Source organism: Chlamydotis macqueenii, chromosome 1 (assembly GCF_036417535.1).
Source record: "Chlamydotis macqueenii isolate bChlMac1 chromosome 1, bChlMac1.mat, whole genome shotgun sequence".
In the NCBI taxonomy this organism is placed as follows: Eukaryota; Metazoa; Chordata; class Aves; order Otidiformes; family Otididae; genus Chlamydotis; species Chlamydotis macqueenii.
Window position 1 is genome coordinate 109,643,058 of NC_141556.1, and position 14,906 is coordinate 109,657,963.

At 44.9% G+C, this 14,906-nt stretch overlaps 1 protein-coding gene across 2 annotated transcripts in view; it reads left to right on the forward strand.

Annotated features, from left to right (window-relative positions):
- The first annotated feature begins 587 nt into the window (after nt 1-587).
- CXADR (CXADR cell adhesion molecule) overlaps nt 588-14,906 on the forward strand; it is a 36,709-nt gene continuing 22,390 nt past the window's right edge. For both annotated transcript variants that reach the window (XM_086764060.1, XM_086764052.1), the window contains exon 1: nt 588-703. In XM_086764060.1, coding sequence (XP_086620186.1) covers nt 643-703 — 61 coding nt within the window. In that variant the 5' untranslated portion in view covers nt 588-642. The remainder of the gene's footprint in view (nt 704-14,906) is intronic.

Below are 14,906 nucleotides of genomic sequence, written 5' to 3' on the forward strand. Positions count from 1 at the left end.
GCTGTACCCTTTCGCAAAGGGTCTTCTCTGCCTTTTGTCTTGTTTGATGCTTTTCCGCAATTCCAGATCTTTCAGTCAAAATACGTGTGCACCGTGGAGGGAAAGCACGAGACACTGCCACAGCGTTGCCATGGGGACCGATTAAGGCTTTTGTGTGGTGCAAGGGCCAGGAACGACGGACCGGAGCGGTGCCTCACGTTTCAGGGCGGCGACCGCCACCGCAGCCGCGCTGAGCCCACCGGGCGCCCCTGCAGACATCACGGGCGCCCCGCACACGCTCACACGGAGGCTTAGGCGCTGCGGGGCGCCGGTGAGCCCTGCCGCCACTCCCCGGCGAGGCGCGGAGCAGAGCCCTGGCCAGCCCGGCGGAGGGCGGCGACGGCGGCGGCCGCCCCTCACTGCGGTGCGCGGCCGCGTCCGGCCGCGGCGGGAGGGGGGGGGCGGGCCAGCGGCAGGTGCCGCCGCAGGAGCAGGCGCCGCCGAGCGGCCGGTGGGGAGCGGCTGGGGCGGGCACCGGCCGCAAGTCACGGGACCGGTGACTCACTCACCTGCTGGGCGGGGCGGGGAGGGGGAGGCGGCCGCCGGGAGTCGCGGGGACGGAGTCGCCGGTGGCGGTCGAGCTGTCGCTGTTCGCGCCGCGCCATGGAGCCGCCAGCGCTGCCGGTAGCCGTGTGGGTGTCCCTCGTACTGCTCTGCTCGGCAGGTGGGTGCCGGGCGCAGGTGGAGGGGAGGGGACCGGACCGAACCGAACCGAAGGGAGGGGAGGTGGTGGCGGCGGCGGCTCTGTCGAGGTGGGAGGAAGGGCGGCGGGGGCTGGGGGTTGCCCGCCCGGCTAGCTTCTCCCCCCATGACGGGGGGGGTGCCCGCCTCGCCGCACCTCCGCCCGTCTGTGCATGTGTATGAGGCGGGTGGGCGGGAGGCTCCGTCTCCCCCAGCCCCGCTCCCGCGCGGGCGTCGCCGCCCAGCCCCTGCCCGCCGGCTGGTGCGGCTGGGTAGCGGCACCCGAGGCGCGGTGCCCAGGCGGGCGCTGGCGCCCGGGGCGCGCTGTGGGGCCGACCTGGGCTTTGTTCGCCGCCGTTTGTCCCCTTCTCCCCCGCCCCCTCCTCTATCCCCCCTCCTTCCCTCCTCCCAGGCAGCCCTTGGCGTGGCTGGGGGCGACCCGCCCCGCGGTGGGCTCCGTCTGTCTCCCGTGGGGAGGGGGGGTCTGTGCCTGGCGGGCCTTCCGCGCAGCCACGGTGGCCGCCCGCCACCGCCCGTGGGTGCCCGGCCTCGCTGCCGGCCTCCCGCCGCGGGCTGCGCCCCCGCTCCCCGGGCCGCCGTGCGCGGCGCGGCCCGGTTTGGGGCGGGGACGGCTTCCGCTGGGGGCTGGGCGGGCGAGTACGTGCCCCGCGTGAAAACCGGAGGGGAGAAGAACAAAAAGCTGTCAATCCCAGCCCTGCACGTGTAGGTACCGCTCCGGCATCTGGCGTCAAGGCTGGTCGGGTTTTTGAGAGGATGGAAGGGGTCGGCCGGCTTGCGGAGAGCCCTCGCAACCCGGTGGCTGTGGCTGACCTCGGTGGAGAAAACGTGAGGGAACTGGAAGGTGGGGGGTAAAGGAGTGGGATTAGATGGATCTGAACTGGTTTGTTTTTCTTGTTGAGGGAAAACAAAGGAGTAGAGATTCTCAAACAAAAAAAAAAAATCCCAAACCAAACAACAAAACCGAACCAAACATGCCCCGGCTGCTAAAAAGTAGGTAAACGTTTCCAACACTTTTCATCTCAAACACAAGATGTTGCTAAGTTCCCCTAATGACCTCAGTTGGAGTGCCATGTTAACGTCTCCTAAAAATACCTTTAAAAAAAAAAATCAGTTTCCACTAGAGTTGACCCAAATTTATGTGAAACTGCGAAAGATGACAAAACACCTATGGAGGTTCAGGTTCGCAGTAAAATGTGTATCAGTGGTGTCAGGAGGCCACTTTTTGTTTCCTGTTGAAACGTTAATGCCTTTGTTGATGTCATTCCTGTTTTGGGAAGTTACTCACGGAATCAAAATTCTGTCCCTATAATGGAGTGATGAACTCTGATCTCCTGCATCGGTGGTTCTGCATTAACTCTCTTTCTCTAAGCAGAGTTAGAAACAAGATAGATGCTGCGTAAGAGCTATGAGTTTCTAGTATGTAGTTGACCAGGTTAGCAGTTAAGATTTATGTTGAAACACTTCATGTAACTAAAGCTGGGAAGAAAGCTTCTTGTGAGTAGAATTATTGTATGTACTGTGAATGAGCTGGATCACTGCTAGGATATCAAAGGCTATGATGCTATTAAGCTAGGAATAATTAATATGTAACTAGATGTAAAACCAGAACAAAATTTTACACTTTAGCTTTTCTGAAGCATACAAGCGTATTCAGACTTCACTGGATGACTTCGTAAAGAAAGACATATATTTGTGTTTTGATTACGAGTATCTTTTGCATGGTTATTTGGATGACTGTACCCTGAAAAAGACACACATCTCTCAGTCCTCTGAAGGAAATAATTTAGTAATCTATATATCATAGGACTTGTTACATAGTCAGAGCTCACTTGTGTTATTTTGCTTCTCTTGGAATGAGTTGTTAATACTTCTAGGTCTGTGTTCCAGGTAGACATTACTTCTTTTGCTGGGGGAACAGATGTCACAGAGTTGCTGTTCTCTGTATGGAACAAACTTAGAGGAAGGAAGCTAATTTCTGTGCAGTTGAGTGAAAGCTGTTGGGAGCGGAGGATTTTCTAGTTGCTGAAGTCTTTACTTCAGTTTATGGTACTGGAATAATTTGTCATGGTATTTTAGGGCTTGCACTATATGCTGTTTTCTCAGCTTCCTGCCCCCTTCTCAGCTTTCCTTGTTTCACTATCACTGAAAGGAGAGGATTCAAAATAACTGATACTGTGTAAATAAGGAGGCTTATCTTGGCTGTACAAAATACACCTTCAGCAAGCAATTGGGCTATACCATTATGTGTAGAAATAGGAAAATGTTTGGATTTAAGCTGTCCCTGAACCCTGCTCAGGGGTTCAATCCCTCTGTTGTTAAGGTCAATTTCACAGTCGTAAAACTGAGTGGGGAATTTCCTTTCACTTACAGGAAGGGAAGAGTTAGTCCTTGAGCATTTCGGGGTACTGGGGGGGAGCAGTTCTTTTCTGCTCCGTCTCCCTAATTAGTAATGAACTAGGTCCAGTGACTGCCCTGGTATTACATGGCTGTGCAAAAGATAGCTAACTTGTGGCAGTTTTTGCTTGCATTGGTGCTTCTAGAATATGAACACAAAACAAGTTGGTGTAGTGAAATTCAATCTCTTCTGCTGTCTTGCAGACTTCTGATATGAACTTACGTTTGGATGCCTATTTCTGCAGTCATAACAGCTTTTCTAATTGTACTGATTCTTCTCTGTCTGCAAATGCACTGCCAGTCTGTGGTGAGTGTGAACTTGATGGCCGTTTGGTGTGTATGGCAGTTAAGTGTGATCAGTCATTTCAGGTAGCTGTCGATTTCCAAAATGTGTAAATTCTATTTAACTTAAATGAACACTGCATAGCTGTCATCAACAAATCCTGGAATAGAGTAATAGAAATGAGACACCTCTTCAGATCTTGAAATATTTTATTGAGATAATTTATATTAAACTGTTTTCCGAAGGGCAATACAGAATTCTGTTTTGAAGAGGAAAGTTCAGTCCTGGTGTTAAGTACTGCCAGATCATTTTCTTAGGTCTTATGGATGTGCAGACTGGTGTGTGAATGTTTGGGTTTTTTTAATTCTAAGCTTTCCAGAATGCATGGTCATCTCAAGAGCTAATATAAAGTCTATTGTTTCTCATTGTCAGTAGGACTGAGCACCTGTTTGCCTATGTTGTGACTTCAGGGAGACAGTGTACATACTGGTGACCTTTTCCTGGCTATACAGTGTTGGGGAAATAATCTCATAGAATCGTTTGGATTGGAAGGGACCTTTAGAGTCCAACCCCCCTGCAAGGAGCAGGGACATCTCCAACCAGATCAGGTCGTTCAGAGCCCCCTCCAACCTGGCCTTGAACGTTTCCAGGGATAGGGCATCCACCACCTCTCTGGGCAACCTGTTCCAGTGTTCCACCACCCTCAGTGTAAAAAATTTCTTCCTTATCTACATCTACTCTTTTTCAGTTTAAAACCACTATCTCTCATTCTGTCACAACAGCAGAGTGACACAAACAGTGTCAGCAGAGGCAAAGACTTCAAATCCCTCTCTTTCACATTTCGTAAGCTGCCTTACCAATGAAGCTGAGTGACCAAACTCCCAGAGCTCTGGTCTGGTTTTTAGGACACTTTTTCCACAGGTGGTGTAGCTTGTTGGGGATTACAATATACTTACATACAGAATGTTAGAACTAACTATGTGATTGCTTAGAGGTGAGCTAAGTTAGAATCAAATGTGGTTGAACTGTAGCTTGCTTACAGCTTAGCATGAGTGGATATTGTATAGCTTAGCACAAGCAGGCCTTGTTGCAAACTTAGCATAAGTGAATTTTAAATGAACTCTGTTCATTAGCATGGATGGCTATGCAGAGGAGGTAACAAAGGAGTAGGGGACATCCTAATCCACAAGATAAGGGGAACCAAACAGCATGACTCAAACAGAGGACCTTGAAAACAGGCAGCAGATAATGAACAAAGACCTTCATAACTCAAGGAGGGGGCAGTGGAGGAGGTTAGGGGCCAGCCCAAGCCAGGAGACAAGGAAATTATCAATCAGCTGCAACCTTGTTGAAGACCAGGAGATGGCCTGTCTAGAGATAAGGAGAGGACCTGATGTCAAGAAGCCCCCCCCCCCCCCCCCCCCCCCCGCCTCTGAAACTCTATTTCGACCAACTGTTAGTGGGGCACGGGGTGAAGAACACATGGGGGGTGAGAACTTAGACTGTGAAGGGTATCATTGCCCAGGGGTTTCTTTGTTTGGGGTCCCTTGTGGGAGGGGCCCAGCTCGAGCTGAAATAAACCTTCTCTGTGGCAGAAGCCAGGGTCCGAACTCTTCATTACAGTTGGGGTTAAGTCTGGACCCAGCCACAGCTAGACTCCTTCCTGGGAAGGAGTTCAGAAAGCAAGGGGTCCAGCCTGAATCCCACGACTCACTGGAAGGCTCTTCCCAGGCTCTTTTTTAACACAGCTAAAAGACTTTCATGTGCACGGAGTAAGGTTCTGGCATAAGCTGCAAAGAGAAGGAGCTACAGTGAAACAGCAGAAGCACTTAAAGCAAAATACAGCAAAAATAAATCTGCACATGAGAATAATCCTGACAAAGTTCTACTACCTAGATAGTCGGCTCTGCTGCTGTTGTGTCTCAAAACAGTGGGTTTGTATTTCCTAACTTAACTTCCTCTGAGCAACTAGGGCAGGGCTAAGCACCACTTTTCTGAGGCACATTGACTGGGCAAAGTCTCCCAGTTGTACTTAACCCTTAAAGTAACCAGTGTGACATTATTTCTTCAGGTAATGGATTTACTTTCTTCCCGCCTGAGACTTTTCTGACTTTTCATCTCCTTTCACAGTTAAAGACTCCACTACTAAGTCTTATATTCCTTTCTACTGTCTTATCCCCACGCTCAGAGAAGAAACATGGTTTTCAGCAACCACTGAAATCTGACCAGTTTCAAAAAATTGAAGTTTTGCCACTAAGCTCACAGTTTTTGCAGAAACAGCTCAAAAAGACCTGTTCCCCTTCTGCTTAGAACAAAAGCCGAAGCAGTCCTGCATTGGTCCAGCCTGAAAAGTCTGACAAAATACATCAGTACAGCAGTAACTGTTAAGTCACTGGCTATCTACCAGAGTTCACCTGAATGCACAAATCCTCTGTCAAATGGCGCAAGAAAAATAAACCACCCTAAAACAAGAGGCAACAGGCTAAGCATAGTTCTTCAAAGGCAGGAAAAAAAAATGCTCTTTCAGGCTGGACATCCTCAGACAGCATTAAAAGAATAACTGGCTCTAATTCATGTATGTTGCACATGCAAGCCCTAGTTTAAGATGTACTGCACAAGTTAAAAGTTACTGATCCTCTCAGTTTGATTAAAAAAAAAAAATCTTAATTTTAAGACTCATAAACAGGACTACAAATAACCCCAGCCCTGCAAATACGTAGCATGAGCTTAATTTCATCCCCAACCGCAATTCACTGAAACCAGCTGGAATAGTTACGCAATTAAGAAAACCTAAAAATCACAGGCTAAAGCTTTACTGATTTTACTACCCCTCCTCCAAAGTTTCACTTCTTCCCTGACATCCCCTTTCCCTTCAGATTCTATACAACCGTCCTTGTGCTCCTCACTCGTTCGGCACATTCCTGAAGCTTTTTTGTTGCTAAACCCAAAGTCACCAGCAGAGTATCCTAGCAACTGCAGCACTTGATGACCTTCCTGGAGAGGGACGTGCTTATCAAGTTGAGAGGGAGCGTTTGTATCTCATTACTGAAGGAAAGGATATGCTTTTGGGGGAGGGTAACACGAAGGAGGAGGGGATATTGTAACAAAAATTGGGATTAATTGAAGCACAGGAGTAGTGTTTAGCCCAACACCTACAAAGACCACTATGAATTCTTAGTTTTGATGCTTGGTCACATTTAAATGACCCAGTGTGCCCTAATTCAACCTGTAGTATTGAGGGAATGACAACTAGAATACTTTGGATTTGCTGAGGCCCTGCCCTCTCATCTTCGGGTTTGATCCTGTCACCTCTCTTTACGCCATTGTAACACTTTATGCCAAAAGGCAGAAACCCAGAACAAAGAGTTGACTCCACTAAAAACGGACACTGCACAGCAAGTTTTGCTTCTCTCTTGAGAAATCCCCCAAGCACAAGGGACGTGGTGGGAGCACAAAGCCTGAGACAGAAGAGCTGTGAGGCTGCCGTAGCCCTGATAAGGATTTGCTTACGCTGCCAGGGAACCTCACCCACAGAGAGAGCAATTTCACACAACACCTACATCAGCCACGCTGCTGCCAGCTCTCACGGCGAGCTGCACTGCGCAGCCACGAAGTGGTTTGAATCAGTGAACTCGCCCAACAGGAAAACACCGTACTCCAAAATAAAAGTTTTCTTTGGCATTAGCTGAATGGACTCGGGCACAGTGCTGCTCTGACACGAGGTGGGGAAGAAAGAAAGGGAAGGAAGAAATGCAGCACCATCGCTGGAAGTAGCAACAACCTCGATGGACACGGAGTTACAGCAGGTGTAACTGCATCAGATCTATAATGCGACTAGGTGTAATGTGAAACTACCTTCAGACTGCACTTAAGAGCCACTAAGGAACCACCTAGAAATAGTAAAATGAAATGAGGGCCAACCTTTACAAAGACTTCTTTTCAGATAAAACAACAACAACAACAACAGAAAAACAAAACCCAAACCCTGATACAATTTACTCACACAAAAGCCTGCCTCTTCCCTACCAATTCTACATCAACTCTGCGGATTGTTTTTTGCTTTTAGCCCTGCGAGTAACTTATTTTCCCATTACAAATTGATATTGAAGGCTTATACAGCCAGTAAGCAATCAAGTCATATGATTCAATTTTTTTTTTTTCCTGCCAATTTGACAGCATTTAAAAGGCAGCGGAATGAAGCAGCTCTTTTGCAGTGTGAATGCATTAGGCACATCTGTCAGTCAATGCATTAGGGAGTTAAGTGCAATCAAACACTTAACTGAGCAGCCGTATTACTTTCACTTGGGTAAAGGGGTTTTGGCTCTTCCGAGCTACTGAACAAGAAATGCTTTTTCCTAGTACATGCCAAGTTTTGCATTAAGATTGAAAATCATTTCATTCAGAGATGGTTGGTTTTTTTTATTGGTTTTGAGTTCTTTTGTGGTTGCTGTTTTTTTAAATAAAAAGGTGAAGCCTCACAATGACAGAAAGAAGTGGTTGCCAGCCCACTTTTGCTTTACAGCCTGTCCTTCTTCCAGTGTAAGAAACAGCCAGAAAGAAGTAAGCTCAAAGAATCAGAATATCCACCCTAAATAGCCACAGTTAACTAGTCATTTAAAAATTTAGGGAGGCTTTAAAATATGTATATGTGCCCACGTTATTTTTACATGCCCTAAAACAACTGAGATTAAACATTCCTTGTAGCTTATGCTGTTAACACATCTAAAAGGAAAAACTGAAAATGCAGGATCAGTGAATGTATGAAATTTCAATTCCCTGTACCAACTTATTCTGTACAAGTTAAAACAGTTGTGAATTTATGACATTCTCATCCTTCCTTTTACACCCATCAAATATTTCTTATTGATTGATCATCTTTCAACATACTAAGCATATGTTTTAGATACAGGGCATGAAAAACATATCTACTAAAAAAATGTAGCAGCGAACAAAACTGCAAAACTTGTGACCATCAAGTACCTCAGGTGCTTCTTAACGGTAGCTGAAGGACATCACAGCACTCATGAATGGCTCCAGCCTACAGCCAATAAAGCTCCAAATCTTGCCTTTCTATCATATCGTAAGTTTTGAATATATGATCCAGTAAGTAACATTAAAAAAAAACCAAAACAGTTATATACTCCACTCACGTGGGTTTGAAGTTTCAGCTGTCTCTTTTGTTACCGTTCAGACTCGATCTCATTGAGTTGGATCAGGAAAAGGAACAGGTAGAAAACTGACCGTACAAAAATGTAGTATTTTTCTGACTTTGAAACTCCTGAACTGGCTCGCCATGGACCCAGACGAATGCCAGGTACAATGTGAAATGAGATGCAAAAATAATCTTTGAAGTAACATCTAGCTATTCAACTGACTGCCTGACTTAGCTGTTCAGTAGGGCCTGTTGCGATAGGGCAAGGAGTAATGGTTTTAAAATAGAGGGGGGTAGATTTAGATTGGATATTAGGAAAAAATTTTTTACAGTGTGAGTTGTAGAACACTGGCACAGGTTGCCCAGAGAGGTGGTGGAAGCCCCATCCCTGGAAACGTTCAAGGCCAGGCTGGATGAGGCTCTGAGCAACCTGACCTAGTCGGGGATGTCCCTGCTCCTTGCAGAGGGGTTGGACTAGATGACCTTTACAGGTCCCTTCCAACCCTAACCATTCTATGATTCTATGTAGTCAGACTCCCCACCTAAGCTCCCCCCAGGTCATGGTTATACAGCCGTTTCTCTCCTATGGGAGAACACTGATCAAGCAGAATGGCTTTTCTTCCTAATGCACTTCAGCCATCTTTCCTGTCACTCATTCCTGCCTCTCATTAATGAGAGTTTTAAGCAGCCTCAACTCAACCATTCACCACGCACTCACATAAGCAAGGCAGTTGTGCAGTGAAGGAAATGACCAGCAAGGATGCAGGGGCTGCTTATGTTCAAGCTGCTACTGAAACAGGTTTCCACAGAACTATAGCTTTACGGCCATTTATTCCCATAGCAACAGGCTGAAGTGGCTCTTCTTACAACCATCCTCCGAAAGATGCAAAATAGTAAGAAGAGGCATTCCCTAAAAGGAAAGAAGGAGGAAAAAAAAAATATTGATGCAGTGGGGGAGGCATTCTTACAAGCTGGTGAGCCACAATTGTTGAAACTTCTCCTTATTTATAATGTTTCACATAGCATCTAAAAGCTCCATGAGATAAACCAGAGGTAGCAAAAAGAAAATTTGCCATTAAAGCTTTTGAGTGCATGCAAGCAACAAATGATTAAATCAGTTCGCAAGAGTGATGAAACAATACTGGCCTCAAAACCAAGCTCCCTAGACTGTACAAATCTCTGTGGACAAAGTGGCAAATGACAAGCAATCTCAAAGCATGAATGGAATCAGTAGCAAAGCATAGTAGTAATCGTATATTTTTATTTTTTTGTAGAGCAGCAGTAGAAGCTAAACTAGGCATTTAGCAGTGGTAGTTCCATCTCTAATAACGAGCAGACTCGGCTCTGGAAAGGGCTGTGAGAAGCACTGCAAGTGAAGACAGCCAGTCAGCTGAAGTTTGATGCAGCACAGGGGTAGAGAGCCACAGGAGACCAAAGTGTCGAGCTAGAATAATCTTTGCAGCAGCATTCTGAATGCACAAAATACCTTCTGGTAAACACAGCATTAGTTAAGGCAAAGTGGCTGTAATTCGAATCTCATGGTTGTTGTCACAGCGGTAACTAGTTGATTAAGTCATCTCTGGTTAAAGATTTTCCATACTTCTTGAAACATTAAGATCCAGGAAACCTAGGAAAGGAGTCATGAACTTCAGATAAACTTTTAATGTCAACAGACAGTTAAAAAGAACTTAAAGCCTGCAAATTGTTACATCTGCTCTGCTACAGATACAGCATAGCAGGTTTAGCAGTTGAGAGACTGGGATAGGAACTCCTGTGGTAGTCAAATTTCTCCTAATGTAAGCTTTAAGACCCCATTGCATGCATAAAAACATGAATAGGCTTAAGTTCCTTATTACAGGTATCTGACAAAGTGTACTAGCCACTGAATGCGGACTTACCATGTCTGCGTTAGGTTCTGCCCCTGCATCATGTTATTGGAAACACTTTTGCAAGTTTTATGGATAACATTTAATAATAGGGTAGTAACCACAGACTCTTCTCAAAGCTTACCTGAACTTTATTTTTATTTAAAAGCTTAATATTCTCTTAATAAAGCATAACACATTGCAGAATTTCAATATAGTGCAGGATTACCTACTGCTATTAAAAAACCCCAAACCAAAAAACCTTCCACCACAAGAGCATCCATGAGAGATCGCTACAGCCTACAGAAATTCCTGCCTAGTTATTTGCCTTGAAACTCCACTCAAACTCTTATCCTTGGTTTGAGCATTTACGTGCACAGCATTGCTATTTTGCATAACATATCTTCTGAAGGCTAAATGGATCGCCACAGATGTAATCGCTTTTTATACCTATGCAAAGACAGATACTAATTGGGCTATATTAACATTTCATAGATATTTAAAATTTATGTTCTGCGATTACACATTTTTTAAAAATTTAACAGCCAGAGGTCACTATCTCATTTGTTAGATCCGGGTCACAAGTTAGGCACCTATATTTATTCTCAGCCTTCTAAAACCCTACACAAAGTTTGGTTTGCTCCAAATGGAATAAGAGTCAGACTCTTTGTGGCGTCCCATGTCATGTTTCCCATGGAAAAACAGTGAAGTTGAAGAAATAAGTATGACTAGAGCTGATAGAAAAACTGGAATTGACTCTTCCCCCTTCACTCCCTGTAACCTCAAGCTGCTTAGCCTGGATTTCTGAAGCCTGATATAGCTCCAACAGAAACTGAAGTGGGACTAACCCTGCCTTAGTCTGTATCAGACCTCGTCAGAACCAGGAACACAATGGTTTCAGGATTTTTTGCGATACGGTGATGCTTGCTAGAAGTTTTAGGGTTTATAACACATGGAAAGTTAGATGCACCAAAGCTTCATAGTGCCCAAGTCCCAGAAAGCTATGACTGTAATGAGGCCTTGCTCTTGCTGTTGGAGGTAACCCAAATCTGATGGTAGGCTTTCTGGCCTTTGAGCATCTCACTGGTAAAGCTAGGATTCAGTTTGTGGTGCAGTCAGTTATGATAAACTGGCAAAACAGCATAAGCAAACTCTGCAGCTTCTGGCTGTCTTGGCTGTGCTGATGTCACTCAGCTGCCGGGTGCTGTAAAAATCAATAAAGTGAGTAGTGTCAAATATTCTTTTCACTTTGCTTTTGTCCAGGCAACTTTTAATCCACTTAAACATTGTTGGGAGCACGCTGCCTTGCAGAGGCTTGTTTTTGCATCGCTTGAGGATACTCAAGTTTTATGTAATGAGGAAGCAGGAGAAGATTGTGAGATGGTGGCTTCTGGTGGGGATTTCAGCCATGAAGGAGACTTATGTTTGTCTTAGACTGTGCCAATAAACACTGGAAAGTTTCCCTCAGCTAGGCTCCTCCTCAGTGTGTACCTACCTCGATGTGCACTCCCTGCTTGCCAAGGGTGTAAATTTAAATTGACTCTTTCAGTTCTACAGGGCCTTATTCCAGAAATGCAGTTCTGAAGTAAGATGTAGAACTTCTGAGTGGAGGTGGGAAAGGGGAGAGTTGGGGAACTTTGCTTTATTATATCATTAGAGCTAGCTGAAAAAGTAGGAGATGAACTGTGGATGAGAGGCATATTCAGAAGTAAAATGAGGATGCTGGGGAGTTGGTTCTTGAGACTGAAGTCTGTGGAAGTGAAAAGATTTGATACATCTATAATCTGTATTTGAAAGAAGAGTCTAAGCTGAAGCATCTCTCAAGTGAATTTTGTGGCTCGTATCTCTCAAAGCACTAATATGCATTTCTGGCTGTCATTGTTCATTACTTCTTAAGGCCTCCTGTGAAGAAAAGTATTTATGTCTTTACAGCTGTTCCTTGTTTACAAGCAGGTGTTGGCAACGAAAATTGTCTTTGGCGAGCCTGCTAGTAAATTTGAAGTACTGTGCAAATGCAGATTGCAGATGGATCACATATGGCTTTAAGCACAGCAGCATCTTCTAACTCAACTCTTACCCTAGGTAGAAACAGTCTGTGCTTCTTTGCAGTTGTGCTCCTTAGTGATTGCCGTTTCAGACATCAGTCTGAAGCTGGCAGCAGTCCTGCCGTTGCTGTACATCTCCCCTACTCCTGCCCTCAGTGTGTGTCAGCTGCGGTACCTTCTGCTGTTCCAGCTGATTGTGTTCCTCTCCTGTTATCCATTTAGGGAGGGACTGTGTCTGCGGGGTTGCATAACACCTCTGTAACACAGCACGATCTGATGCCAGAAACATTAATGCCAAGTTTAAATTTACACTTAAATTTGTGTAAGCCAGCAATCCAGAATTTCAGTGTGTCTTATAGGTTGTTTAATTTGAATAAGAAAATGCTAAATGCGTAAGTTTGCTTTCTGTTATTTTCTTAGTATATATCATAGCTCTGTTTGTGTTGGAGTGGAGAAGGCTTTGCTCCGTTTTATTTTTTTGTCTGCTTTCTGTGTTGAAGATTCTTTTATAATAGAAAACAGTTTCCATCAAGTTCTAGCAAACATTTCATTTTCCCTAGATTATTCTTAAAAATATTAATAATACCATTTGCTAAGCTGTGTTCCACTTGAGTGGTATTTGAAGGTACATCCAGACGTTCAGAAGGAAATATGATTTCTCTAAAGATCGTATACTGGTTTGCACCCCTTCGGAAATCATGCTAAAAACTTGGTCAGTCATGCAGATATAGTTTGCAATGCTCTTTAGGGTCAGTTTCCCAGAGAAATAGTATTTTATTCCACATTAAGAAACTTAAATCTGAATGCTGAGAATCCAAAATGTGTATTGATGTCTTGCCTTATTCTGATACAGACTTTTATAAGGGATAATTCTTATTCTGCATTGAGGAATGGTACTTGTCTCTTCTCACCCAGTCACCGAGGTTCGTTCTTCTGTTTGCCCCAGCTGAATATAGCCCGTGTTGTCCTTGCAGAATCTTTGGAGAAGGATATATGTGCATTTGGACGAACTGCACTTCTATGTCGATAGTTTTCTGTTGTTTTTTGAGAATCTGTTGCATACTTCCGAGCCTAAGCTTTGCAGTGATTTGTTTATTGCAATTAAAAATTAGATCTTTTAATGCAAAGCATCTTTGAATAGGCAGGATAACTGACTTGAAGAATCTTTGTCTTTCTGGTGTGTTAAAAGAAGTCTGAAAAAGGTCCATGAAACCCTGCTAAACAAAACTCATACAGATTTTCTCTCAGCTTGATGAAATGTCTGCCTGTCACATGCTAGCAGTTAGATGCCACCGTTGATCCACTCATGTTTTGAGGAGCATGCTAGGGGAGTGAAAAGAAATTCCTGATTTGAGTGGAAACTGAAGGGGAGGCTTGGGAAAGCTTGGAGAAAATGTCATCTTGTCACTGTGTGCATCAGCTTTATATAGATGAAGTTACAGAATTGTTTATGGTGGATGTGACCTCAGTCATCCAACCTTCTGCTCCAAGCAGAGTTAACACTGAGTACTTTGGTCTTGTCTGTGTCAGCTGTCACTAATCACCTATCCTGCTTTCCTTTTTGATTCTTTACTGCTCAGGTACTAGTAGAAGCTTTTCATGTTACACCGAAGTCCCTTGCTTCTTTCAGCTTTGGTTGGGTTTTAACTTCCCTAGCAGGGATGCTGCATGCCTGGGTGATATTTCTGGGTTCCTCCCTTGGTAGGCTGTTCTTGCTTCCTCCTCCTTAGGATGAGCTGCCAGTTTATCTGCTTATTTTCCCAGGAGTTGGGATGTGGTTAGAGGCAGTTGTCCTTAAATACCCACCAGCTTTCTTGAGCTTTTCAGCCTTTCAGAACTGAGTTCCACAGAATTGTACTTACTGAGTAAGTCAGCCTGCTCTTCTGAAGTAAAAGGTCTGTACTGAATGTGCCTTCCTTATTCCTCTCAGGATTTTAAGCTTCACTACTTCTTGGTCACTGCAGTCAAGGTTGCCATTGATCCCAGCCCAGCAAGGTCTTCCTTTTTTTCTTGAAAGCAATTCCAAGAAAGTATCAAATGAGTTGACCCATCTAGCATCTGTTTTTCCCTGAAATCTTCCAGAAGTCTCTTAGATTGTTTGTGTCCTGCTGTGTTGCCCTTCCAGTAGATGTCAGGGAGATTAAAGTGTCCCACAATAACCAGTCTCTGACTTTAGAGACTTTCTAGAATTGCTGAAATAGACTTTATCTGCTTTCTTACCCTGATCAGGTCATTTGTAACAAGCTTTGACTGTGATGTTGCCCATACGGACCTCCCCTTTCATCCTGACCCACAAGCTCTTCACCAGCCTGTTGTCTGTTCTGTAGAACAGCTTTTTGTGTTCCAGCTGCTTCTTCAGGCAGAGGGCAGTTCACCTGCTGTTCTTTCCTTCCTGGCTTTCTTAAAAAGCTTGTATACTTCCCTGA